General features: G+C 44.4%; 2 protein-coding genes across 5 annotated transcripts; one reads left to right on the top strand and one right to left on the bottom strand.

Moving 5' to 3' along the window:
- Nucleotides 1-1,500: 1,500 nt before the first annotated feature.
- On the bottom strand, nucleotides 1,501-14,618 carry f5 (coagulation factor V). 2 transcript variants are annotated; one of them, XM_068571755.1, is made up of 25 exons: nucleotides 14,414-14,618; nucleotides 13,956-14,038; nucleotides 12,656-12,778; nucleotides 11,951-12,163; nucleotides 11,678-11,833; nucleotides 10,625-10,846; nucleotides 10,345-10,510; nucleotides 9,832-10,012; nucleotides 9,608-9,704; nucleotides 9,313-9,518; nucleotides 8,996-9,143; nucleotides 8,704-8,916; nucleotides 6,173-8,168; nucleotides 5,887-6,055; nucleotides 5,241-5,477; nucleotides 4,645-4,855; nucleotides 4,353-4,532; nucleotides 4,156-4,272; nucleotides 3,994-4,065; nucleotides 3,814-3,899; nucleotides 3,571-3,726; nucleotides 3,338-3,485; nucleotides 2,798-2,949; nucleotides 2,388-2,570; nucleotides 1,501-2,226 (listed from the first exon to the last, which is right to left on the bottom strand). In XM_068571755.1, the coding sequence occupies exons 1-25, from the start codon at nucleotides 14,572-14,574 to the stop codon at nucleotides 2,080-2,082; spliced, it is 5,823 nt and encodes a 1,940-aa protein (XP_068427856.1). In that variant the 5' UTR covers nucleotides 14,575-14,618; the 3' UTR covers nucleotides 1,501-2,079. The 2 variants fall into 2 exon arrangements, with proteins under 2 accessions (XP_068427856.1, XP_068427857.1); XM_068571756.1 differs by lacking the exons at nucleotides 12,656-12,778; nucleotides 13,956-14,038; nucleotides 14,414-14,618 and adding an exon at nucleotides 12,270-12,392.
- A 1,717-nt stretch (nucleotides 14,619-16,335) lies between these two features.
- On the top strand, nucleotides 16,336-20,866 carry slc35a5 (solute carrier family 35 member A5). Of its 3 annotated transcripts, none has more exons than XM_068571758.1 (10): nucleotides 16,336-16,414; nucleotides 17,078-17,234; nucleotides 17,413-17,511; nucleotides 17,598-17,731; nucleotides 18,043-18,110; nucleotides 18,534-18,722; nucleotides 18,840-19,040; nucleotides 19,143-19,270; nucleotides 19,825-20,093; nucleotides 20,540-20,866. In XM_068571758.1, the coding sequence occupies exons 2-10, from the start codon at nucleotides 17,108-17,110 to the stop codon at nucleotides 20,606-20,608; spliced, it is 1,284 nt and encodes a 427-aa protein (XP_068427859.1). In that variant the 5' UTR covers nucleotides 16,336-16,414; nucleotides 17,078-17,107; the 3' UTR covers nucleotides 20,609-20,866. The 3 variants fall into 3 exon arrangements, with proteins under 3 accessions (XP_068427859.1, XP_068427860.1, XP_068427861.1); XM_068571759.1 differs by lacking the exon at nucleotides 16,336-16,414 and adding an exon at nucleotides 16,875-16,968; XM_068571760.1 differs by lacking the exon at nucleotides 16,336-16,414 and having other exon boundaries at nucleotides 17,177-17,315.
- The last annotated feature ends 2,746 nt before the right edge of the window (nucleotides 20,867-23,612 follow it).

Genomic DNA, 23,612 nt, shown 5'->3' with positions numbered 1-23,612 from the left:
TTTAATGAGCCCGCTCGGTGGGGGCGGGGCCTCCGACGCGGAGAGGGGAGGGAGGGATGGAGGGAGGGCGTGCATGTGAGCGCGTGCGTTTCCAGTGCCCGATGAAGAAGAAAAAAACCCCGTGTTGTCGGTTTGAAGTTACACTCCCCTGACGACTCCCTCATAACACTGTGTTTGTAAACAGCTCGTGCAAAAGAGAGGCGTGATGCAGAGATATTAATAATCGTGACCCAGTGCGTTTCAGATCGAGTCACCAGGCAGATCCTGCATGGCGGGACCAACACACACATCCTACTGGTGCTGTTGAAATGATGCTAATTGAATGCATCATATTCACAGCAGTGGTGGAAGGAAAACACAAAGTACTGCTCCGAGTACTATGACTTGTGTGGGCTGCAACCATTTGACTCCTTCTTCCTTATATTAGAATAACACATCACACCCACCTTAACATCCATGTAACAGTCATTATCAAGTATTCAAACAATACATACAGTGTTAGAAAAGCTGTTAATACCTCAGTAACAGATAAACATATTTATGATATCACACTGACACAGAGGCTATTCTACTTCATGACTTTCACACATTTCATTCTACTCACGAGTATACGAGTATTTTTTATTTGTTATGTCAGGTAAAATATCTAATTTTGTCTTTTTTAATATTTGACATAGCCAGTATGGTCAACATGGACCCCCAGCCTCAGTCAGGAAGTGATTAATTCACCCTGATTTATGTATTTTCAGTAGCATATTTTGTACAGTAGCAAATAAATCCACACACTTTTATTATTTAAAGATGTTTGACGCTTGAACTCAGACTTACAAGTAAGTAAAAGCAGAATATTTGTATTCCTACTGAGGTTATATGACTCATTTTAAACTCATAATCTACAAACTGCACTGTGTATTCAGACGGGACCCTGCAGGTCTGAAGTCGTCTAGGTTTCGTGGAGGGGGAGTTGTGTGAGGTTGTGCGTGTACAGATTGTAAAGCCCTCTTTGTGATTTTGTGCTACACAAAATAAATTGACTTGTGTTTCCAGGTGGAGGTCAATCCTTTAACGCTCCTTTCTTTCTTCCAGGTCTGCAGCGCCATCTGGTGGTGCTCTGGCGCAGTTGCAACCGATCGGACGCTTTGCACCTTCTGGGTTTTGGTCGTGCCTTTGTGATGGGACACGACAAAAAAAATGCTGAGAACAAACAAGTGGTTGAGCTCGACGGGTCGACCCGTCGGCTGGTTTCTGAGCTCTCGGCCAGTCGTCCCATAAAGCTCTCAGACCACGCTGAGACTCAGTTTAACACCACCGGCAAATAGATAAACATGCCGTGCGTTTGCAACTGACTCCGGAGGCCCCGAGTCGCCCCTCCACAACCTCCGCTGGCATCAGCGGAGGTGCTAAAAGTGACACCTTGGGGTGGATATCCATGTCACCCATAGGTGGGATACCAAGTCCAGCAGAGTCTTCACATAGCTCACAGAGCACCGAAGAAACAAGAACGGTAAATCATATTTATTACAAAATAAATTACATGATCTTTACTTACATATTTACATTCATTCGTAGTCATTTGTGACGGACATGTCGGATGTAAAGGTAAAGATTACTCATACGTCACTTCCCAATGAGTCCCGGAGCTCATCTTTTAATAAAACTCTTTGCACATCGTGGGAGTTTTGGCCTGAGCCCGTCCTGCATGCATGACCCTGTGTGGGAGTGGGTGTGCATATTTCTGGGCGTCCACCACACACAGAAAAATAATGGTTCTTAAATGGTTCTTTGAAAGGCTTCGTGGTTCTACGATCTGGAGGTGGGGTAGTTAGCTACAAGCTTATATTTGATTTATGTGTATATATTTATTTTCTATTATATACAAAATCATACAATAAAATAAATTATGTATATATATATTTTTTTTAAATTTATTTTTGTATGTATATATATGTATATACTCATAAAGATAATAATAATGTAATAGCAACATGTGTGTGTTTACTTGCGTGTACATGTGCATAGTTGATCCTTTGGTATGCGTGTATCTGTGTGTGTGTGTGTGTGTGTGTGTGTGTGTGTGTGTCACTCAAATTCACAGCCCAGCAGCTCTATCCTCATGGTGAGGGAGTTCCACCAGCTAATGGGGACGATTCGGATGAACCGGGAGAAAATGGGAGGGTAGATGTAGTTCTTCACGTGGTCGTTGTTATTCGTATTTCCCGAGAAAGTCTAGATTTGGAGAGAGAGAGAGAGAGATAGAGAGAGAGAGAGAGAGAAAGAGAGGGAGACATGGTTTAGACACCTTTCCCCACGACTGTCAAATGTGACTCCAGTCATCAGTGAACTGCTTCATTTCACTCCAGCGTCCACGTGGTTTTGCCGGCGTTCACCTTGAAAGGGATGCTCTCGTCGTCAGTGTACCGGCTCCAGTGTATCCCGTTGTTGCTGTACTCCAGAGAGTACAACATGACGTAATGCAGCGTCCCCAGAGACTTGGCTCCTTGTGTTATGATGCCTGTGATCTTCTTAATTTGGGGCAGCTCCACCTGAAGCCACTGGTTCATGTCATTATTCTGTGGATGGGAGGGGCCGCAGAGAGAGAAGAGAGAGCGAGGATAGCTTTGACTTGTAGGTCGGTACGCACACGCAATTATGAACGATTTCATTCACAATTCACACATTTCCAAGGGTTTACGGAGGCGGCGTGTGGATACTTCTTGCAGGTGACTCAAAGACAATCTACCTGAAGCTCACTCAATGCCTTAATTTCGACCCGCCATGTCGGTATTGGGATCTGTACCTTGGCCCTCCATGCGTTGACGGTGCCCTGTTGGTTGAGGCGTGCAAGAGAAGGTTTCCAGGGTCCAGAGTACCAGTTGGAGGCTATGGAGCTGGCTGTGATGCGATGGTCTTCTATCAGTCCGCTCTCCATCCCCAGAGGCACCGAGCAGCCTGAGGCGGGAGATTAGAAACGTCACATTTACAGAAAAACCCCAACGCAGCATTTGTAAAAAGAAAAATGGGGAAAAAAGGGGAAATTATCTGTCATAAAATATACAAACGAGTGGTTGGATTGGCCAATTGATCATATGGCAAATCTACAACAATGTTTTGATGAGTTAATAAAAAGAATACACCATTTACGTCACATTTTTGCAGCTCATAGTGGGGTGTGCTCACAAAATCCTATGCTATTTGGAGACTCATTTGCCAAATATGGCACAAAAAAACACTATAAAACAATAAAGCTAAAAATACATATTGAAGCACACTTTTCATTTAATTGAGTGGGAATTAAAAAAAACACTGATTCCTTCGTAGTTGCACGGTGACGTCTCACCGTCGAGCTCACAGCCGTAGAACTCCATGCGGACTGTGGCCGCGTTGTGCCAGCTGATGGGGTGCAGCCGGACGAACCGGCCGACCACGGGAGGAAAGAGGGTGTTTGTGTTTGCTGCGTCATAGGCCTCCTGGTTCCCGGAGAATTCCTGGTGAAAGAGCGAGAAACAAATGGTGATCACACACTTCCCTCTTGGTTTAAGGGCTGTTTGCGTTTGACCCGACTCCTCCCACCTTCCTGAAGTTCCTGCTGTCGCCCTTGTAGAAGATCCAATTCCGGCGGTCGGTGCTGTAGGAGATAAAGTACTTCTCCACATACTGGGTATGGAAAAGCTGCCTGGCGCCCTGCGTGGCCACCTGGCTGAGCACAACTGGCCTCTGGAAGTCCACCTGCACGAGGGAGATATGCAAGGTACTCTACTAATATGCACATGTACTCAATCACACAGACACACCTATAACGCTGACGACACATACCTGAATCCAGCTCCCGCTCTGATCTGTGCTCCATGCGTTATATTTACCCTGATTGTTCAATCTGGCAAGATGGGGCTTCCAGGATCCTTCAAAGATGGAAATATTGTCACTCCTCTTGGGACAAGAAGTTAGCATCAATGATGTCACGCGTCGCAGTGGGACCGCAGTGTTTTTGTTTACCTCTGGTGTTGATCGCTGTGATCTGGGTGTCTTTCACGCTGCCTGACTCGACACCCAGAGGACGGTAGCAGTCTTGGAGGAGGAGAAGTAGCGACATGTCAATATTAAAGCTAAACTAAAGCAGTGTCTTCAAATGCTGCAGGGCTGCGTGGGTGTTCGTACCGTCATCTAGAACCAGAAAGAGGGTCTGCATGCCCAGCTGTTGGTTGAAACCGACCTCTGTCTCCAGCTGCCACAGGCCGGGTTTGGATGGGTACATCTCCAGAGTGGCGAAGCTCCCTGCAAAGACAGTAATCGCGTTGAAACCTACGGCCTCTGCTCCGTTGACGACATCTAAATATAGACAGTATGACGCTCACCAGGCAGCAGCGGGTAGACGGCCTGCCTGTAGCTGTTGATCTTCTTGTGGATGAACGTCTGTCCGTGGAAGTGGATGCTCTGAAAGTCTTTGGGAGAGCCCATGTTGATCAGGTACCAGCACACCAGCCTGTTGGTGTACATCCTCAGGCCCTTCAGGCCGTATATGATGCCATTGATAGCTTGGGGGAAACAACAGGTGAAAAATACATTTTTATCATTTTGGTCAGGGGATGTTTTCTTTTCTGGGATCTTGAATGCATGGCTAGTTAATGTAGTAGGTCAATGCATTACCGTGGAATTTGAGGTTTAAGTTGTGGTCCACAAATCGGCTCCGGCTTCTCCTTTGCATCAACTCGTGGTTCTTCTTGTAGTACCAGCTCTGCGACTCATCGAAGGTCATGAATAGCATGGTGAACTCCCTCATGTCTGGTACCTTCCTGTCCAGACTGCCCTCTCGACACACCAACAAAGGCCCAATCAAGCCAGAGTTGATATCCCTTTCCTAAGAGACAGAGCATTTAATAGGTTTAATATTGAGTTATTGAATATTGATTAATATTCAGCTTAATGAAATATTCTGTAATATATGTAACTCTCTGATGTAATGCAGTGCATATAAATTATGATTGAGTTTAATCTTATTGTGTAGAATTTTGAACTGATTTAGTGTATTTCCAACATATTTCTAGCGTATTTTTTTTGTGTTTCTAGAGAAATTAAACTTTTTTGGTTACTTTTGCCCCATTTGTGTTTTTTTACTGCCACTAGGGGGCGACACAGTCAGCTACTCCGATTCTAAACACAGTGGTTTTACTTTGTATTTGCCAATAGAATTTCAACACACTAAACTTTATATTTAGTTAAACTACAAAGTACAGATTACTCACAGGATTGACACCTGAATAGTAGGCCCAGGTCCGACAGTCGGCCTCGTCTGGCAGTGGCCCGACCATGGCGGTAACCTTCCATATATATGTGAAGGTGGTATTGGGTTGAACCTCATTGTCATATTTGAACCAGTACTGAGAGCCATCCTCATAGGACAGACCCTCGGTGTGCTTTGTATAGGAAACCCCATTTGGGTGTAAAGAGTACGGACGTTTGGCTAGGTTCTTAAACACCACCTGCAAGAGAAAAATACACAGAATGGCTTTTAAGGAATAATAAGATCTTTAGTAAATATGCACATCTTCTTGTAGGGAGTTAGATTACATTGTACGGTTTTTGTCTGTCATGTAAATATGAAGCTAAAGCCGGGTAGCTTAGTTTAGCAGGGTGACTGCTAGCTTCCGCTGTCGGAAGTTACTATTACACGGCAAAAAAGAAGCCAGGTTTTTTACATCTCAATACAAACTATTGATATTTAACAAGTTAATCAGTACATTTAAGAGCAAATAAGCGATTTTTTCGCCAACCAAAATGTCAAAACATTCAGTTCTGGCATGGTTTACACAAAGCAACAATCAGACCAGTGAACATAATACAACGTGAGATCCCAGAGGAGCTATGCAGAGTATGATTTAGCCGTTTTACCATGATGCTTTGACCAACTTCCGCCTTGATGACAGGTCCCAGGATGCCGAGATGCTCGTCCAGCTCCCCGCGGATGTCACGCGTGCTGAAGCTGCTGTCCATGTAACCTCGGAAAACCGCCTTGGTGAACTTAGTTACTCTGCTGTCCGATTCCGATTTGTCTGGCCTCCTGTGGAGACAACGGGACCTTATTTCATCTTTGCATGCACGCAGATGTGTAATTGCTGCCGTCACGTCTTTTAAAAAATGCCACGTGAGCTTTTCTCACTCATATCTTTGAGCTTACCTCTGTCCGTAGCCACGGTAGTCCCACTCAACCTCCTCTGCAGCGATGAAATACGTCTTGACATTCGGGCCTGAGAGTTTTAAGTAGTGTTTGGCGGCTTCGTCTACGTTTAGATTCTTGATATCTTCATGACCGCTGTAGGGGTCTTTGTAGTTCACTTCATCGTATTCATCTGCGTTCACATTTTCTATGTGACTTGGTTCATCCCCGGGAATATACAGCTCGTAGTCAGTGAATTCGTACCGGGGCACGCCGATGACGACGGGTTTGTTGACGAGCTCCGCCTCATCAGAGACAGGCTGTGGTGGTCGTGCCCCACGCGGGTTCATGCCTGGGTTGAATCCACGAGGAGAGAACGGTAAGCCCTCCTTTGTCTGAGGCTTGTATTCCTTCCTCTTCTTTGTTTTCATGCCTTGGCCCTTGTTGGGCCACTGTCGGCGGTTCACCTTCCTGGTCTTCTTTTTCGGAGTTGGCTTGGTTTGAGCGGTTTCTTGCCCAAAATATTTCATCATGTCGTCAGAGATCTCCATGATTTCCATTTGGTGAGTTCCCTCATACGTCCAGTTGTGCCCCAGCGTTTTGACGGACGTGGTTTTGATCACCTCTGTTTTATCTTCTGAAAGGTAGATGAGCACTTCTTCAACGCTGTCTAAGGCACTTAGCTCCTTAGGATCACTGGAGGGGGACAGGTTAGTCTCATTGGAGGAACTTTCTGCAGAGGATGTGCGGTTCAACTCCCCAAGAAGAGCTGTGATGTTCTCCCTACTCTCTGAACTGATCTCCTCCGAGGAATTTGATCTGGATAAATTCGCTGTGACGTCCTGCAAGGGCCCTCTTTCCAACAGAGTGTGTGTCACATTTTCAAGGCTGGCATTGGCTGAAATGTCGGATGAATTCATTTCAACTTCCAATGAACTCCAATAATTGATCTCTTCAGTGGCGATCAAGGAGTCATTGTCACTGGTTTTGTTGTCTGTTCTCTCCACATCCACCTCTAAGATCGTCATGTTGCTTCTGTCTATGCTGCTGATGTTAACTTCTCCAACATCAGACCAGGATGTGGCGTTGCCCTCTGGTGTACTGTGATTGTTGGTGCTGGTGTTGGATAGTGGTGCAGAATACATGAACACGTCTCCTCTGGTGAGCCTCTCCTTGGAGTCCTCCACCAACGTCGTGCCCACAGAAGTCTGGTTACCACCAGTCAGGGTTACATTCATTCCCTCGGGCTCCATGATGGAACTTGAATTTCCTATTAAAGTTTCCGTAAGATTGGCGGTTTCCTGTAATGTTACCGTAAGATTGGTATTCTCTGTTGATACATTTACAGCCATTGATGACACCGCAGCATTGTGAGCTGTTATGTTCTTTGAGACTACAGGCGCACTGCTGTTTGCAGTTATGCTGTCATTCTTTGGTAATATACTTTGGCTATGAAAAATGGTTGTGTTCACTATTTTCCTCATTGTCGAATTGCTAAAATGTGTTGTGTTCTCACCGATGCTTTGGTTCAGCAAATTAACTGCAGTAAGATTTAGTCCATCCACCTCTGTCAAATTTGCAAATAATGTCTCATTTAGTTCATTTGCCTCTAGAATATGAGTCTGATTTTTATTCTTTGCCTTCTTAAAATGAAAGGTGGTATTCGTATTTTCAGCAGGCACATCGATAGCATCGTAGTCGAGGAAGGAGAGGTCCAGCACGTCCACATCTGATTTACTTGATTGGTTCCTATGAGACCTGAGACCTAGTAAATTTGCATACATATCTGTCTCCAAGTCCGGCTCCGTTGGCTTTTTGACAGGTTTTGGCACCTCCTCTTCCTTCTTGATTTCTTCCCAGCTCAGAGGATTCCACTCAATAAATTCTTTGAGAGCCGTTGGATCGTCATAGTCACTGTACTCATACTGGTGGTCCCGATAGCACTCAACATCCTGAAACTTTACGCGCATTCCTTTGGTTGTCTCATGGGAATTTAGAGAAGCCATGAGCCAGACACCTGGTTCAAGAGGGACAGAAAGAAACAATCAATAAAAAATAAGCAGCTGTCACTCTACATGTGCAAAATACCAAAACGTGCTGAAAGGAGCTCACAACACAACGGAAACTCACGCAAAATTGTTATGGGGTTAGGCATTGACCTTAAATGGTTGAGGTTAGGCATTGACCTTAAATGGTTGGGGTTAGGCATTGACCTTTAATGGTTGGGGTTAGGCATTGACCTTAAATGGTTGGGGTTAGGCATTGACCTTAAATGGTTGAGTTTAGGCATTGACCTTAAATGGTTGAGTTTAGGCATTGACCTTTAATGGTTGGGGTTAGGTATTGACCTTAAATGGTTGGGGTTAGGTATTAACCTTGAAAGTAGGATGATGTTACTTGCTTGTGTTGTGTTTATTTGCGGTTCTTCCTTAATTTGCTTTGTGTCATATAAACAGTATATTCCACACATTAACTTTCTGTCTTTTTAAAGATTAAAAGTACATAATCCATAATTTGACGTAAAAAAAAAGCTATCGTAAGCCCCGACTGACCAATGTTGTCCATGTTCATAGTGATGGTCTCTCCATTCATCGGGTAGAGGCTGAGGAAGTCCTCTGTCCGCCCATTCAGCTCAAATGTATGGCCGTAGAAAGTAACTGTCTGGATGTAGTCCTGCGCTCCGATGCTGGACACGTGCCACGTCACGATCTCACCGTTGCAGAAGCCCAAGAGGTGGCCGCTCTCATACACGTAACCGTTAATTGCTGTGAGGGAATTTACATGAAGGTCAGTCGACTGACAGCCAGAAAGTAATGGAGTAAATATACTTTGAAGATGACTTACTGTGCATGACATTGGACTTATAAAAGTCCGGGTCCGCCCTATTGACTTTGGATCGATCGCAATATTGGCGGATGTTGTCCTCCAGGTACCAGCTCTTGTTCTCATCGAACACAGCAAACATAGCATGCTGCTCCTTGTCTGCTTTCATCTGGAGAATCAAACCAAAAGGATATTTTTGATTGTTACATTTTCTCTTTCAACACATCTAGTAGGGACGTGTACATTACTGATTGGCAGCCCGACCCACATCGCCGTCCCAAGAGCCAATGCCTCATGTAGCATGCCGAACATTGAACGCAGCATCTTTTTTTTTTTACCTGCACACCCCTTTTGTTGAGGGACTGACTCTTGCAGATGAGGATTTGCCCTATCAGCCCCGAGGCGATGTCGCGCTGTGTGTCCACCGCACTGTGGTACAGTCGGGTCAAACATCGAGAGTCCTCGTCAAAAGGCTCATCCTCGTCGACCACGCTCCATCTGTAGGTGTGCGTCTCACCTGGCTGAACGCCATGAGATTGGTTGCCTGGCAGACACATGGAGGGATACCGCGTTAATTATTTTTCATTGGCTGAAACTAGAGTGTCGGTTTTAATGCGAGGACAGATCTCGTACCTCCTGCTGGGTAGTTGACTCCCTCTTCTGGCTTCTCTAGCGTCAGTCCGTGTGGATAGATACTGTAGGGCCTGGAGGCCATGTTCTTAAAAACAATCTGTAGACGGACAGAAGGAGGAGTGAGGACACGCCGTCTGTAGACGGTGATAAATACCGTGACACATGAGCTGTGAGCTGGCTCTACGCTCACACTCACTGTGTATTCTCATTGAATATGACCTCACCTTAATGATATCTCTGATTTGCGCTCTGATCACTGGGCCCGAGATCCCAACCTCCTTTTTCTTTTGCTTGTCCTCCAACTTCTCAGTGAACGATGAGTTTGTGTACAGCGTGTACACCGCCTTCTTGTACTTCCCACCTATGCGCGTTGACGACTGCTTCAGGTACTGCAACTTGAAGTCCCTTCGCGCAAGAAGATTTATTCATTTTGGAGACGTTGATATTACTTCCGTAATAGAACAAGAGCATTTAAAACTGGCCTTCAAGTTGAGCTTTAAGAGTTGAGAGATTTTCTTAATGGAAGCAGCAGAGTGAAAGACAGGAAATTACTCATTTAATTTGAAATGCTAAAGCAATAAATGGAGCGACTACAGTAGCACCTTACCTTCATTACAAACACAAAGGATGTATTTTACTGCAGAGGGATGTCTGATTCGTTTCCATGTGCACCTTTATAGCCAAAATGCTTTGAGATGCATTCAATGCTTTAACATGTATCTGTAAATGCTGCTTACCCGTCAATGTGTTCAGGCATTTCAGGTGCATAGTCCCAGATAATTTCCTCAGCGGCTATGTAATACGTCCACACCCTGCTGTTTCGTTTTTCTTCGACGGTCATCCTTCGGTATGGTGCTTTGAAGCCGTCACACTTTTTCACATCCACGAAACCATAGATGCCAGCTGAAATGGGAAAAATATCGTTCTTTTTTTTTATTGTACATTATTTTTGTTACATTGGTAAAAACGCTACCTATAACATCTCTGGTGGGCGGCGATCTATAGGGAAACACGTACCCTCCACGTGCCCGACGGTTTGCGAGGAGAGCAGCCAGCGGCCCTCGTGGAGCGCCACCATGCTGGCGGTGGCGGTGGTGCCGCTGATGAGGCCCACCGACGACACTTTGTGCTTGTTCTGCTGCAGCACCTGGCCGTTCATGTGCACTGAGAATATCTCAGCCTCCGAGCTCATGCCCACCAGATGCAGGCTCACCCAGGCGTAGGCACACACACAGACATCTGGACAGAGAAGAGGAAACTTTAGGTCCCTTTGTGTACTTTTTTTTCTCTCTCAACTGTTTTGTTTAAGCCGGACACCTGGTGAATGTCTTTTTACTGAATGCACACTAGAAGTCTGTACATATAAGCAGTGGTGGGGAGAAGCGTCGTTTGAGTCATGAGTCATTTGTTCCAGAGTAAAAATAAGGACGTGTTGCCATTGAAATGTTAGTTTCAAGAGCAAAGATCACCGTCAAGAGTGTCCCTGTTCAAGTAAAGTGATGATTAAGGTCATAATAAGTATGAAATAGAAAGATGGGGTATAGATTGCCTGTATTTTTTACATCACTACTCCTTGGAGTGCGTTATTCCATTCATCAAGTGCAGAAACAATTATTTGATTAGTCAGCAGAAAAGTGATAAACAGAAATCAGTTCCTGCTGCTTTTCTCTGCTTTCAAGCCACCTAAAGACGCCATCTTGGATTTAAGAAAACCGTGATGGTCAGTTTCACCCCAAACACCTCAAAAAAATCAGGACGCCTTCAGATATTTTTTAAAGTGAGTTTGCTGACAGTTTAGGTAAACTAAATGTTTGGGGTTTTGGACAGAAATCCAGACATATGAAAAAAACATTGGTTTTGGGTTATGGGAAAGTTTGGCGGAGTGAAGCATTAGCATTGTTGTTATGGCTACTTGCAGTTTAAAATACCTTCTGCACTGACTCAAAACGGAGGTGTGTTCATTAACTAGATCTGATGTGTGTCTGTGTCATGTTTTTAATAAAATCACCGAGGATACCTGAACAACTGAGTGACTAACTCAGTCAGAGATAAATGGCTGGACAGACTCACCGGGCAGCGATCCCATCGTGTAGCCGTTGATGGTGTGTTTCAAGTGGTTGGCCTCGACGTCTGGTTTGTACTTGCTCTCCCTCTCATCAAAAACCCCAAAGAGGAACACGTACTCCTGGTGGACGCCGACCTGCTGCCCCGACTCATCCAGACTGCCTGAGACAGAAAATACAAAATAGGAGAGAGATCCAAAATAATGACCAATATATGTGTTGGCGCAACAGCAGCTGATGCTGTGATTTGAAACACAGAAAACTGGGTTTACGTGCTTACCATTCTTGCAGACCAGCAAAGCCCCAATGAGGCCCGAGTTGTAGTCCTCGACTACATTGATGTGGGAGACGTAGGTGTAGGTGAGACAGTTGGGGTCGTGTGGCTGTGGAGACACATCCGACGTCACCTCCCAGTAGTAGACGTGCTCGCCGTTCGGCTGCACCACGTCGTCCTCTTTCTCTTTCTTTGACGTGTTGTCAAAGTAGTTGGCCCCTGCAAGAAGAGACAAAGCGGCCATCTTGAATAAAGGCTACGTTGTGGATAAACAGAGAATTAAATCCCTTTGCCGAGCAGGGGTCTGAGAAGATTATTGACTCACTCACGAATGTCCTACATCTTGCTCTTGCATTTTGAATTACTCTGCACTTTGACTTTTGCATTAAGAGCAAATTAAGGCGCGCTTAATGTCAATTTCCGACATCCAAAATGGCAGTAATCTCCCCGTTACTCGGCACAGACAGTGATTTCCCAGAAGGCTTAGTAATGCTTCCTGTTGGACTTCAGTACTGTCTGCCCTGACAATCTGCCCGTCCTGGTTAATATTTTAGAAAAAGACAAACAAGGTTGTTTGTTGTGTTGGCTAATCCTGTGTCAATATCCCAACGAGATCCCCCACAATGACCCGCACGGACGAGACTGAAAGTGTTGTCTTGTGGTGGGCCACAGCTGTCGCATTCATCTGCAGCTGCGTTAACAAGCACCCACCCTCCGACTGCTTCCCGTACGCGATCCCGTGTGGGTGGATGCTGTGCGGCCCGGTGGCCATGTTTCTGAAAGTGACGACGATGGTCTCGCCCTCCTGAGCCCTCAGCGTGGGTCCCAGTAGACCTGCGGAGAAAAGACACGCTGAGGTTTATTTGGATTCCACAATACTGTAAAGTCAGACTGACTCATCACTGACTGTTATGCACCAGCAACGATTTCCCAATTGGCCCACATGTTGTTATCTTACTCACCTGATTCTCTCATAAAAAGGAGTTATTGTTATTCACTTTTATTTTCTAGGAACATCCCTGAAAAGAAAAATGTTCTTTGGTACAAATAATAAGAAAAACGTATATTAATTTGGGCAGTTCCTAATAAAGAGTTGACTATGGTTGCAAGAAAATAGTTCCTCCATGAAACAAAGTCTGTTTGTTGTAAAAGTAAACCGGGCCATGATTTCTGGAAAGAGACGTTATTGTGTTTTTAAAATCTATTCATTCCTCTTTTTTGTGAGGCATTTTGAGCACCACAAGCCATTCAGCCCCATTGTAGAAGGCAGACATCTCTAAGGCTGATACCTCAAAAACGATGCAACTCTAGAGTCTAGAAACAATCTAGACGGATTAATAGCACTCAAGATAAAAAGATTTTTGATTTAGAGGTGAACTGTCCTTTTAAGTCCTGCTGCTTTATTACGGTTCATAGGAGTAGATAAAAATTGAAACAGGAGTTACAGAGTCCGAGTCTTTACTGGAATTTAAAACAATTTAACACAGTTATCTAGAAAATTCCTCTAAAATTGCAAGCTGCTTATGAATCACTGAATGTTCTGTTCTACACACATCAAAGGAAAAACAAAAATCCCAACTAAACACAGACTTGAAAAACATTAAAGTGTCTCTAGTGATGAACATCTTTCATAAAAGGTATCCCTCCATCCGGTGCTTTAATTGTGGAGGTGGAGAGCGCTGCCTGACAAGTCTCTACAGAATATCCCTCAGGTGTTCATTGGGATTGACATCTGGTGACAATGAAGGCCATAATATGATTCCTATAATTTCCAAAACACCATTTAGTGAAACCTTGTGCCCATTTAATCAGGTTTACGCTTGTCTATAATCACTTTGTTATTTTACGTTATTTCGACTTATACACCCAAATAAATGCACCAATTGAACACATTTAAATGGTCACACTGATTATCGGTGAATAACCTGTTGGGAACAGCGATACACATATCAACTTCTACACAAAGTAAAATCTGAGTAGGGGATTTCAGGAGAGTTTCTGAGGAGTTTACCTAGCCAGGAGGGATGGGTTTTAGCCTGCCTGAAGTCCTTGTCGTACTCCCGAAAGACCACTTTCCTATAGGTGCGATCAAAGCTGAGGAATCCAAAAAAAACACCAAACATGAATCAGCACTCAAGGAAAATGTTGTTCACACTAGCAGCACATCAACAAGATATGGACTTAAAGACATAAAGGCCCTCGCTTCTTTACATGTTGCAACTAATGTGTGTGTGTCTGTCCGTGTGTGTGTGACTGACGCTATCGTAGAATAAATAACAATGCCAGAGACATAAAAACAAGGACACGCTGGACTGTTTCTATGCTGCACACACAACTTCAACAGAATGCGGTGAGCTCAGTTTAGATAAACTCAGTTTACAGAATTCGAGTAATATTAATAAGGCATGAATAAAATAGAAAATAATCACATTTAGAAAAATGAAAAGTCTAATTCTGTGGGTATGCTACCTGTGTGGGTCATTGTCAGAGTAGTTCCAGTTTATCTCCACGGCGGCGATGTAATAGTGTCTCTCGTTGGGCTGCTGCTGGTCGGCTTTGACGCGTGGGACGGTCAGAAGAACCAGGACGGGCAGGAGACCCCCAGCTCCGGTCCAGGAACAGAGCCTCATATCTGGGATCAATCCTCCAGGGGAAACCGGTCTGCTCTACAAGTGAAGAAGCTGTGATGTGACGGAGAGGTCCGCTCTGTGCTTTATCTGTCACTGACACCCACCCACACACACACACACACACACACTCACACACACACACACACACACACACACACACACACACACACACACACACACACACACACACACACACACACACTTTAAAACATGATGTCCCAGGGCAATGAACTGTGTCCCTGCATATTTTCTCTCTCTCTCTCTCTCTCTCTCTCTCTCTCTCTCTCTCTCTCTCTCTCTCTCTCTCTCTCTCTCTCTCTCTCCCCCTGTCTAACTGAAACCTCATGTGTGTTGCCGTGAGTCATCCTTGAGGGGTGCGCCTATTCCCATCATCTACGCAAAAGCACGACAGTGTAAATGACGGTGAAAATGTCTCCGAAATCGTCTCGTAAAAAAGCACGCCACCATTTAAGAAACTGTTCGTGCAATACCAACGCCGAACCTTTAACCATAGACAAATTCTAGGATGTAATGTAAACATCTCAGCGTTCATAACTCCATCAACAGCACCCATCGAACTGTTTTAAGTTACTTGCCTAACTTTATTAATTCAGAACTAGTTTAAATTTTAAGACCACCTCTCTTTTAAAAGTCTCGAACACAGATTATGATGGAGTCGTATTTTGTCAACCGTCTCTGCCCTGCAGTCCTAAACGCAGCTCAAAGACTCCTCACTTGTAGCAAGAAGAGACTGTATAGCTTCTCTGTTTTGGCCTCCTGTCACTGGCTATCAGTAAAATAAACAACACATCCTATAAATAGCTGATTATTAATTACAATGCATTTACCTGCACACTTGATTTCAGCAGGAGTAAAAACACAGCTGTACTGTCTTCTATGGGTCGAAAGTCAAAAGTCTCTTTATCATAGCAGAGTCTGTGCACAGTGATCTGTATATTTGTGACCACACCCAGCTGCGATGGAGCATCTCTATAGAACCAGACTAATTGCTGCACGGGGTGTGGAAAAAGCCCGCAGTCTGGGTGAAGTCACCCTTTACTTAAAGCTGTGTTGTAATGTTTGATAAAGCGGAAACAACTTTTATTTCATGATGCAATACATGATATAATAAGTTGATCATGTGTTTTGGACATTAATTGCATAGTAACTGAATATAGTGGAGTGAAAGGTACAATCATTCTCTCTCACTATAAGAAAGTAGCAGCTATTTAAATATGTATTCTACAGTACTGAGTATATTGTAGTTTAGTAGTTTTGTAGTTTAATAAGTGCATTTACTCAAATACTGCCCTCAAATAGGTCTATGATTTTCAAATACTTATACTGTACTTGAGTATTTTCATTTTATGCAGATTTATACTGCAACACTTATATTTTGTAAGCCACTGTCACTAATATACATCAACAATTACATTGTTACGAATACTAATTGATATGCTTCCCAGCAGTACTTTTATTATTGGTACCTTGAGCATGCTTTGATGCTAATACTTGTACTATAAATGCAGGGCTTTTGCATTGTAGTATTGCTACAAATATCTGAATACTTCTTCAACCAGTGGCTTTGTCTCATGTAGTTGTAATTCCCCCTCTCTGGACCACCACAAAGTATTAATTGTTATACATCAGTACATCGTAGTGGTACTACAAGTACACAGCAACAGGCCTTTCTCAAGATCGATAGTGCGCGTTCATGGGAATCACACGGACGCGCGGCGCGGAACAGTTTGACGTCAACACGGAACACTGAGTGCGCCAGTACGCATGCGCCGAATAACCCGGAAGAGCAGTTGTGTCTTGGAAGATGGAGGAATAATAAGTGAGTAGCACCTAAGACAGGTTTCATTTTCACATCTTATCGTCTATTCCCTCTTCAAGTATTCGTACGAATGTTTAAAATAAAGCTCTGGTTGCTTCTCTTCACGGTGTTTGCTCTCATAAACGCGACGGTTGCTGTGCGGAGGGACGCTAGCTCCTCACAGTTGGTCCGTTTGGTTCAATTATTGCTATACAATGCATAAATAAATGACTTTGAAAGATAACAAAGGTTTCAGTTATCTTCTCAACAGAAAAAGACAATTCCTAATATTGTTTGTCTCTTGTTTGTGTATTCTATGTAAGTTGCTTGCTACTGTGACAAACTAATTTACCCATGGGGATAAATTTAAGTATCTATCTACCTCCCTACCTACCTACCTTCCTACCTACTTACCTACCTACCAACCCACCTATCCACCTACCTGATAAGTGATAATTTGTAATAGTCTATGATTAACTCCTGGTGAAAAATCTACTTTCAAACCCTCGTCCATCACATTTTTCCTCCACAGCTCATAAAGGACGTTTAGCCTCAGGACCTTCTCGCTCTTGAAAGTGACTGCGTTGCTCTTTCTTTTGCAATCTCTGACTCAGGTGTACCTCAGATGCTGGGCACCAGTTTGATACGAGCGCTGCGTTGTCTCTGTGTCTTGTGTTTAAACAGGTCTGACTGCATCTCGATCCAGGCTCAGCCATGGTGGGCTGCCACCCGTGCACCAAGCTGTGCTCCCGCTCGTCGGCCTACACTCTGGCCCTCGGCCTGGGCTTCGTCACTCTGGGGACCAGTCGCATCCTGCTGCTCAAATTCTCTGCCAACGCTGGTGACTGACAGACGTTACTTTCTGTTTCCCCCACAAGAGACGTGATAAGCTTCTCTTCTCGCCGACACACACTTGAACGAAGTATCATAAAACACTTATAATGCTATTTTTCTGTGTATTCCTCTGTGGTGTGGGACGTTTTGTTGACGCCGTCTTTCTGTTTGTGGTCAATTTTCAGAGAATAAGTATGACTTCCTCCCGGCATCCGTCAACCTACTCGCTGAGTTACTCAAACTGCTCTTCTGTCTGGTGATGTCACTCAGGGTCATAGTCAAAGGTACACGCCGAAGTCACAGCTGTCCTGCTGTGTTTGTTTGTGTGTGTGGTGGTGTGTTTATTTGTTCTTTTCGTCCGTCTCTTCAGAGGGACGATCATGCAGAGAGTTTGGCTTTTCCTCCAGCTCGTCCTTCCTCAATTCCCTGAAGTGGGCTGTCCCTGCTTTCCTCTACTTCGTCGACAACCTCATCATCTTCTACGTGATGACTTACCTGCAGCCCGTTAGTCAAGACTTCAATATTCATTCACATGACCGCTACTTGAGGGAAATATTGTGCGTGTTAGCGTTACAGCCGGGCATCTGGAGACCATTCTGTTGCTGCATTAACTCCAGTTAGTTACTCATCATTAACGTGCAAACCACATCAGACTGTTAACTCTTCACAAACCTCTAAATGTAGATTTAACCCTTTTCATATCACAGCAGCTTTAACAAAATGTCTTTGCCCAAAGACTTGGTGTTTACTGCAGTTGTTATGTGTCGCTATCACTCACTTTATCTCTAACCTGCGGTTCCTCCTCTTGTCCCCAGGCTATGGCAGTGCTGTTCTCCAACTTTGTCATCCTGACCACAGCTGTACTCTTCAGATTGGTTCTGAAGTAAGCGGCTCAATTGACCACGCTGTAATGTTTTGTTCTTCCGTACGATAGTGTGTATGTTTGACTAATGAGAGGTGATGAGTGTGCATCCGCTGATACATTCCCTGTGCATATGCTGTTGCTTTTTCCGTCCTTTTTTTCATTTTTGGGGGGGGAGTTGTTTAGAATATACATCTGATAAGCGACTGAAAATGTTCTTTCAGTGTCAATGAATGCATCGTTATGGTTCCAACGCAACAGCAAAGCGACGCCACACTGAAGTTAACTTTTCATTTGTTCAAATTTGCCATTGCGGGCATCATTTTGTACAAAATGACAAGGCAATTCCACATATTTCATACTTTAGGAAATCTTGACACTCAACACAACTTTCACCTCAACCAGGAATGAAACTTTTTGTTGTTCCTCACTGTTTCCTTCTAGGAGGCGGCTGTCCTGGGTTCAGTGGGCGGCGCTATTTGTCCTCTTCCTGTCCATCGCTTCCTTAACGACGGGATCAGGGGGCAGCCAAAACTCCGTCGCTCTGCCGGGCCTCCACTCCAACCCGCTCTCCACCCCCTCCAACTCCTGCCTGCTCTACACACAGCTGCTGGAGCAGATGAGGAACAGCAGGTCACTGTCTTTTCCTGTCAAGGCCCCGGTGCCTGCACCAGTATTTATAACTCAAAAAGATTCTCCAGCGTGAGTGAGAGTCATTGTCTATATTTCACATCTTTTGTCCTGCCGCAGTGCCAGCAAATCGTGGGTGTCCTCGCTACCCGGGCAGCCCTGGAGGGACAGCGTGGTGGAGAGGCTGCGCTCTCTGGGTGTGGGTCACATCCTGCTCTTCCTCCAGTGCTTCATCTCCGCCATGGCCAACATCTACAACGAGAAGATCCTGAAGGAAGGAGACCAGCTCACCGAGAGCATCTTCATCCAGAACAGTAAATTGTGAGAGGTTTTGTCTTTTTGTTCAGAACATAATAAAAGCAGAAGACACGTGTGGCTGAAATCAGTGCTGATCCGAAGGCCTTTGCTTCGTGGTTTTTGCAGGTACGCCTTCGGCGTGGTGTTTAACGGTCTGACCCTTGGCCTCGGCAGCGAGGCCCGAGGCCTCACCGCGCACTGTGGCCTCCTCCACGGACACAATGTCTACTCCCTGTTTCTGGTGCTGGTCACCGGTGAGTCTGATCTAACGGCCCCGTGGTTACGTTGAGTCAATAACTAGTGTGCTGCTGGTAGGGGGATTTTTTTTGTGATTGTTTTGAACCTTTGGACAGATCCAAGCTAGCGGATTCCAATCTTTATGCTAAGCTAATTGACTTTTTTGACTCCTCTAACTCTCAGCCAGAAAAAACAATTTGTCCTAAACTGTCAAACCATTTCTTTAAGGTTAGGATCGAGATACAAATCATGATTAGGAATATGGAAAGATTGCATTTATTGTCACAATAAAGCAACTTTGATGGCTCGTAGGAGAGAGGACTCTCTCGTCTCCATATTGCCGATGCCGTAGTCGTACTTTGTGACCTTGTACAACTCACAAGAGGTGACTTGTCAGGTTGTTTTAACACCAACGCTGTTGTTTATATTCTAAGGACAGTGACTTGAAAACCGTCTCCATATAAAATCTGCAGAGTTATTAAAATCACTACACGTCGTCCAGGCGTACTGAGTTTTCTAGGAGTTATTTAAAGTGCACATTTTGAGAAACTCTTTTCCGTCTCCTCCTCAGCTGCCCTGGGTTTATCCGTGGCCTTCATCCTGAAATTCAGAGACAACATGTTCCACGTGCTGACGGGCCAGATCACCACTGTTCTGGTCACCGCCTTCTCCCTCTTCCTCTTCGACTTCCGCCCCTCGCTGGACTTCTTCCTCCAGGCTCCCACGGTCCTGCTGGCCATCTTTATCTACAACGCCAGCCGGCCCAAGGACTTGGAATACAGCCTGCAGCAGGAGAAGCTGCGGGTCATCAACGGAGAGGTGTTCGAGAGGTCCAGAGGGGTAGGGAGCGAAAACCGCTAAACACACACACACACAAATCTTCACTTGTCACGTGGACGCAAGCTTTTTCTCACACACACAGCGTTACTCACATCACCCGCTTCCTCTCCTCCCACGCACATACCAAGCTCTCCGTTGGAAACTTGGCTCTCGTTTCCCTATAATGGGATTTCTTCAGTGCGGGAGGAAACCCGATTCCCTGCTATGAAAACAGCATTCAGACTCACGCTGGCGCATTACCTCACGTAATTTCGTTAGGTCAGCGTGGTCTATTTGATTTAGAAAGAGGAAGCTATTAAGAGATCTCCACGGGGACCTCGTGAGGACACTGTCCTGGGGTTAGCGGGACTTTGAGGGAGTTGAAATTGAAGATGTTTATCTTGAGAAATACCCCTTCGGTCTTTTCACCACGCGCTCTAAATGTTCTCTGCGTTTTTCTGCCGCAGGACGGCGAGGAGCTGGAGCTCCTGACGAAGCCCAACTCGGACAGTGAATCCGAGGAAGAGTCTTTGTAGCGCCGGCTTTCTGACAAGACGGAAGAGATGTTCCTCTTCGCCGCTGCCGACGTGGACTCGTCCTCGACCTTCGCCGGCGCGTCACGGCCGCCCCGATTCCATCCGATTGAGCGACCGTCAGCAGGCATCAACGCGGACGGCGGATCGCGTGATGAGCTCCGCGATAGCTTAAGGGTGTTGTGTGTGTTTTGAACATGTGCCTGTCCGCTTAGGAGTGCTGTCATTTGAGTGGTCGAAGAAACGCCAGTATTGCATCAGTGTGTGTGTGTGTGTGTGTGTGTGTGCGCGCCGGGAGTTGCCATTTTGGGATCATGGAGGCTTTCTGTTAAGGATAGTCTGCGTCTTCTCATGATTCCTGTTGTATGTGCAGCTATGTGGGGATCGACGGGTTTGATGACCGGCAGCCGTACTTCACACAGTCTCATGATTGTATAAGGCTCGTTTTTTGATTGTTGTCGGAAATCTAGGGTCAATATTTAAACAATGTGGACAACCGAAGCACCGCATTCCAGCACAAAATCACAAACTATAAATTCAGAAATGCATTACCACAAACGTATTTCCACGACAGGACCGATGTTTCCATTACAAGTGTGCCGGGCTTTTCTATTTTTCCGTAGTGTATATAGTCTTGAACATGAACCAGAGCTTCGAGCATTTACAGAAATTACATGTTTGTATGTCTGAAAGCACAACAGCGTGGCTCTCGGTTCTCCTATTTGACCTTGAACATTTCTTTCTTTTGGTCTTATTGTGTTATGTTGATGTAGTTGAATTGTGAAATACCATGAAATATACAGTTGTATAAAAAAGGTTTGGGCACCCATGTTCATTTTCAAGATTTTCCTTTACGTATCATTGGTTGTTCAGAACAGCAATTTCAATTAAATATATCAAATAGCAGACAAATTTAAGTATTTAAGGTTGCCAGTTGCAAGTTGTTCTACTCTTTGCATCCTCTCTGAAGACTGGCAGCATGGGAGCCTCAAAACAACTGTCAAATGACCTGAAAACAAAGATTGTTCAACGTCATGGTTTAGGGGAAGGATACAAAAAGCTAGCTCAGAGATTTCCGCTGTCAGTTTCCACTGTGAGGAACATAGTAATGAAATGGAAGACCACAGGCACAGTTCTAGTTAAGGCCCGTAGTGGCAGGCCAAGAAAAATCTCAGATAAGCAGAGGCGAAGGATGATGAGAACAGTCCAACTCAACCCACAGACCAGCTCCAAAGACCTACAACATGGTCTTGCTGCAGATGGTGTCACTGTGCATCGTTCAACTATTCAGCGCACTTTGCACGAGGAGATGCTGTATGGGAGAGTAACGCGGCAGAAGCCTTTTCTGCGCCCATGCCACAAAAAGAGTCGCTTGAGGTTTGCTAAGGCACATTTGGACAAGCCAGCTTCATTTTGGAATAAGGTGCTGTGGACTGATGAAACTAAAATTGAGTTATTTGGACATAACAAGGGGCGGTATGCACGGCGGAAGAAGAACACAGCGTTCCATGAAAAACACCTGCTACCCACAGTAACATGTGGTGGCGGTTCCATCATGCTGTGGGGCTGTGTAGCCAGTGCAGGTACTGGCAATCTTCTTAAAGTTCAAGGTCGCATGGATTCCAGTCAGTATCAGCAGATTGTTGCGAACAATGTTCAAGAATCAGCGACAAAGTTGAAGTTGCGCCGGGTCTGGATACTTCAACAAGACCCAAAACGACCGTAAACACCGCTCAAAATCTACCTGAGTATTCATGCAAACAAGTACAACGTTGTGGGATGGCTGTCTCAGTCCCCAGACCTGAATATCATTGAAAACCTGTGGTCTGTTTTAAACCGGTCTGTCCATGCTCGGAAACCACCAAACCTGACTGAACTGGAGATGTTTTGTAAAGAAGAATCGTCAAAAATACCTTCAACCAGAATCCAGACCCTCACTGGAAGCTATAGGAAGTGTTAAGAGGCTGTTATTTCTGCAAAAGGAGGATCTACTAAATATTGATGTAATTTTTCTGTTGGGGTGCCCAAATTTATGCACCTGCCTACTTTTAAGTAATTATTGCACACTTTCTGTAAATCCTATAAACCTCATTTACTTCTTAAATATCACTGTGTTTGTCTGCTATATTTAATTAAAATTGCTGTTCCGAACAACCAATGATACAGAAAGGAAAAACTTGAAAATGATCAGGGGTGCCCAAACTTTTTCATACCACTGTACATCTTTTAAGAGTCTTCATGTGCCACAAAACTGACTTAAATTTTGTCTCAATAATGGAAACAGTGATGACAGTTAAATTTACAAGACAGCCCATTATTATTTGAAATTATTTTATTTTTGTATTCCTACTGTAGTACAGCACAGATGTTTAATAAAGGAAAGGGTTGTGCTTGTGTACGATTGTCAAGTCAAACGTTTCTTTTCATCGTCTCTCGAGGCCACCAGGAGGAGTTGTAGCCTAAAATATTCTTGCAATGCAGAAGTTTACACTGAAACTTTTAAGTATTGACTGGACCATACGGCCAGCAGTTCAAAGACCTTCACTGGAAGTAAACATGTTTATTTGTCATATAGCACAATAGAGTATAAATAGAAACATAGTACAGCAACAGAAATTGTACAAAAGAGAAATAATGTGACAGCTTTTTATAAAATAATAATCGATAACTGCACCTCAAATGCAACAGATGGTCCAATAAATACATATATGTCTTATTTTAGCCCCTTATCTACAAAATAAAAAAAGGTCTGCTGTGAAGGAGATAGGTCAAAATAGTATATATATATATCTATATATATATGTATATATATATGTGTATATATATATATGTATATATATATATAATAAACGTGCAAAAAACTTTTTGTTTGAAGTCAGAAATGACAAATCCCCAATAAACAAACAACAGATCTCTGAACCCTCAGGCTCATTTACACATTTATTGACTAGCCGGCTCTGATTAAAGCCTCTAGTAAATTACAATTACATGCGGCATACTTTGCTAA

Source organism: Clinocottus analis, unplaced genomic scaffold (genome assembly GCF_023055335.1).
Source record: "Clinocottus analis isolate CAN_PGR_092001 unplaced genomic scaffold, fCliAna1.0.p SCAF_12, whole genome shotgun sequence".
Lineage (NCBI taxonomy): Eukaryota > Metazoa > Chordata > Actinopteri > Perciformes > Cottidae > Clinocottus > Clinocottus analis.
Note: the sequence above shows the minus strand (reverse complement) of the source record. Positions and strands in the feature narration are given on the sequence as shown.

What these genes read in the sequence shown, in the direction of transcription:
- slc35a5 (XM_068571758.1), top strand. Translation starts at nt 17,108, where the DNA reads ATGGTGGGCTGCCACCCGTGCACCAAGCTGTGCTCCCGCTCGTCGGCC. An exon ending in TGATGACTTACCTGCAGCCC is followed by an intron (nt 17,732 to 18,042) that starts GTTAGTCAAGAC and finishes TCTTGTCCCCAG; the next exon opens with GCTATGGCAGTGCTGTTCTC. An exon ending in GAGCAGATGAGGAACAGCAG is followed by an intron (nt 18,723 to 18,839) that starts GTCACTGTCTTT and finishes GTCCTGCCGCAG; the next exon opens with TGCCAGCAAATCGTGGGTGT.
- f5 (XM_068571755.1), bottom strand. Translation starts at nt 14,574, where the DNA reads ATGAGGCTCTGTTCCTGGACCGGAGCTGGGGGTCTCCTGCCCGTCCTG. An exon ending in AACCCATCCCTCCTGGCTAG is followed by an intron (nt 12,779 to 13,955) that starts GTAAACTCCTCA and finishes TTTTCTCCGCAG; the next exon opens with GTCTACTGGGACCCACGCTG. An exon ending in TCAACAAAAGGGGTGTGCAG is followed by an intron (nt 9,144 to 9,312) that starts GTAAAAAAAAAA and finishes TTGATTCTCCAG; the next exon opens with ATGAAAGCAGACAAGGAGCA.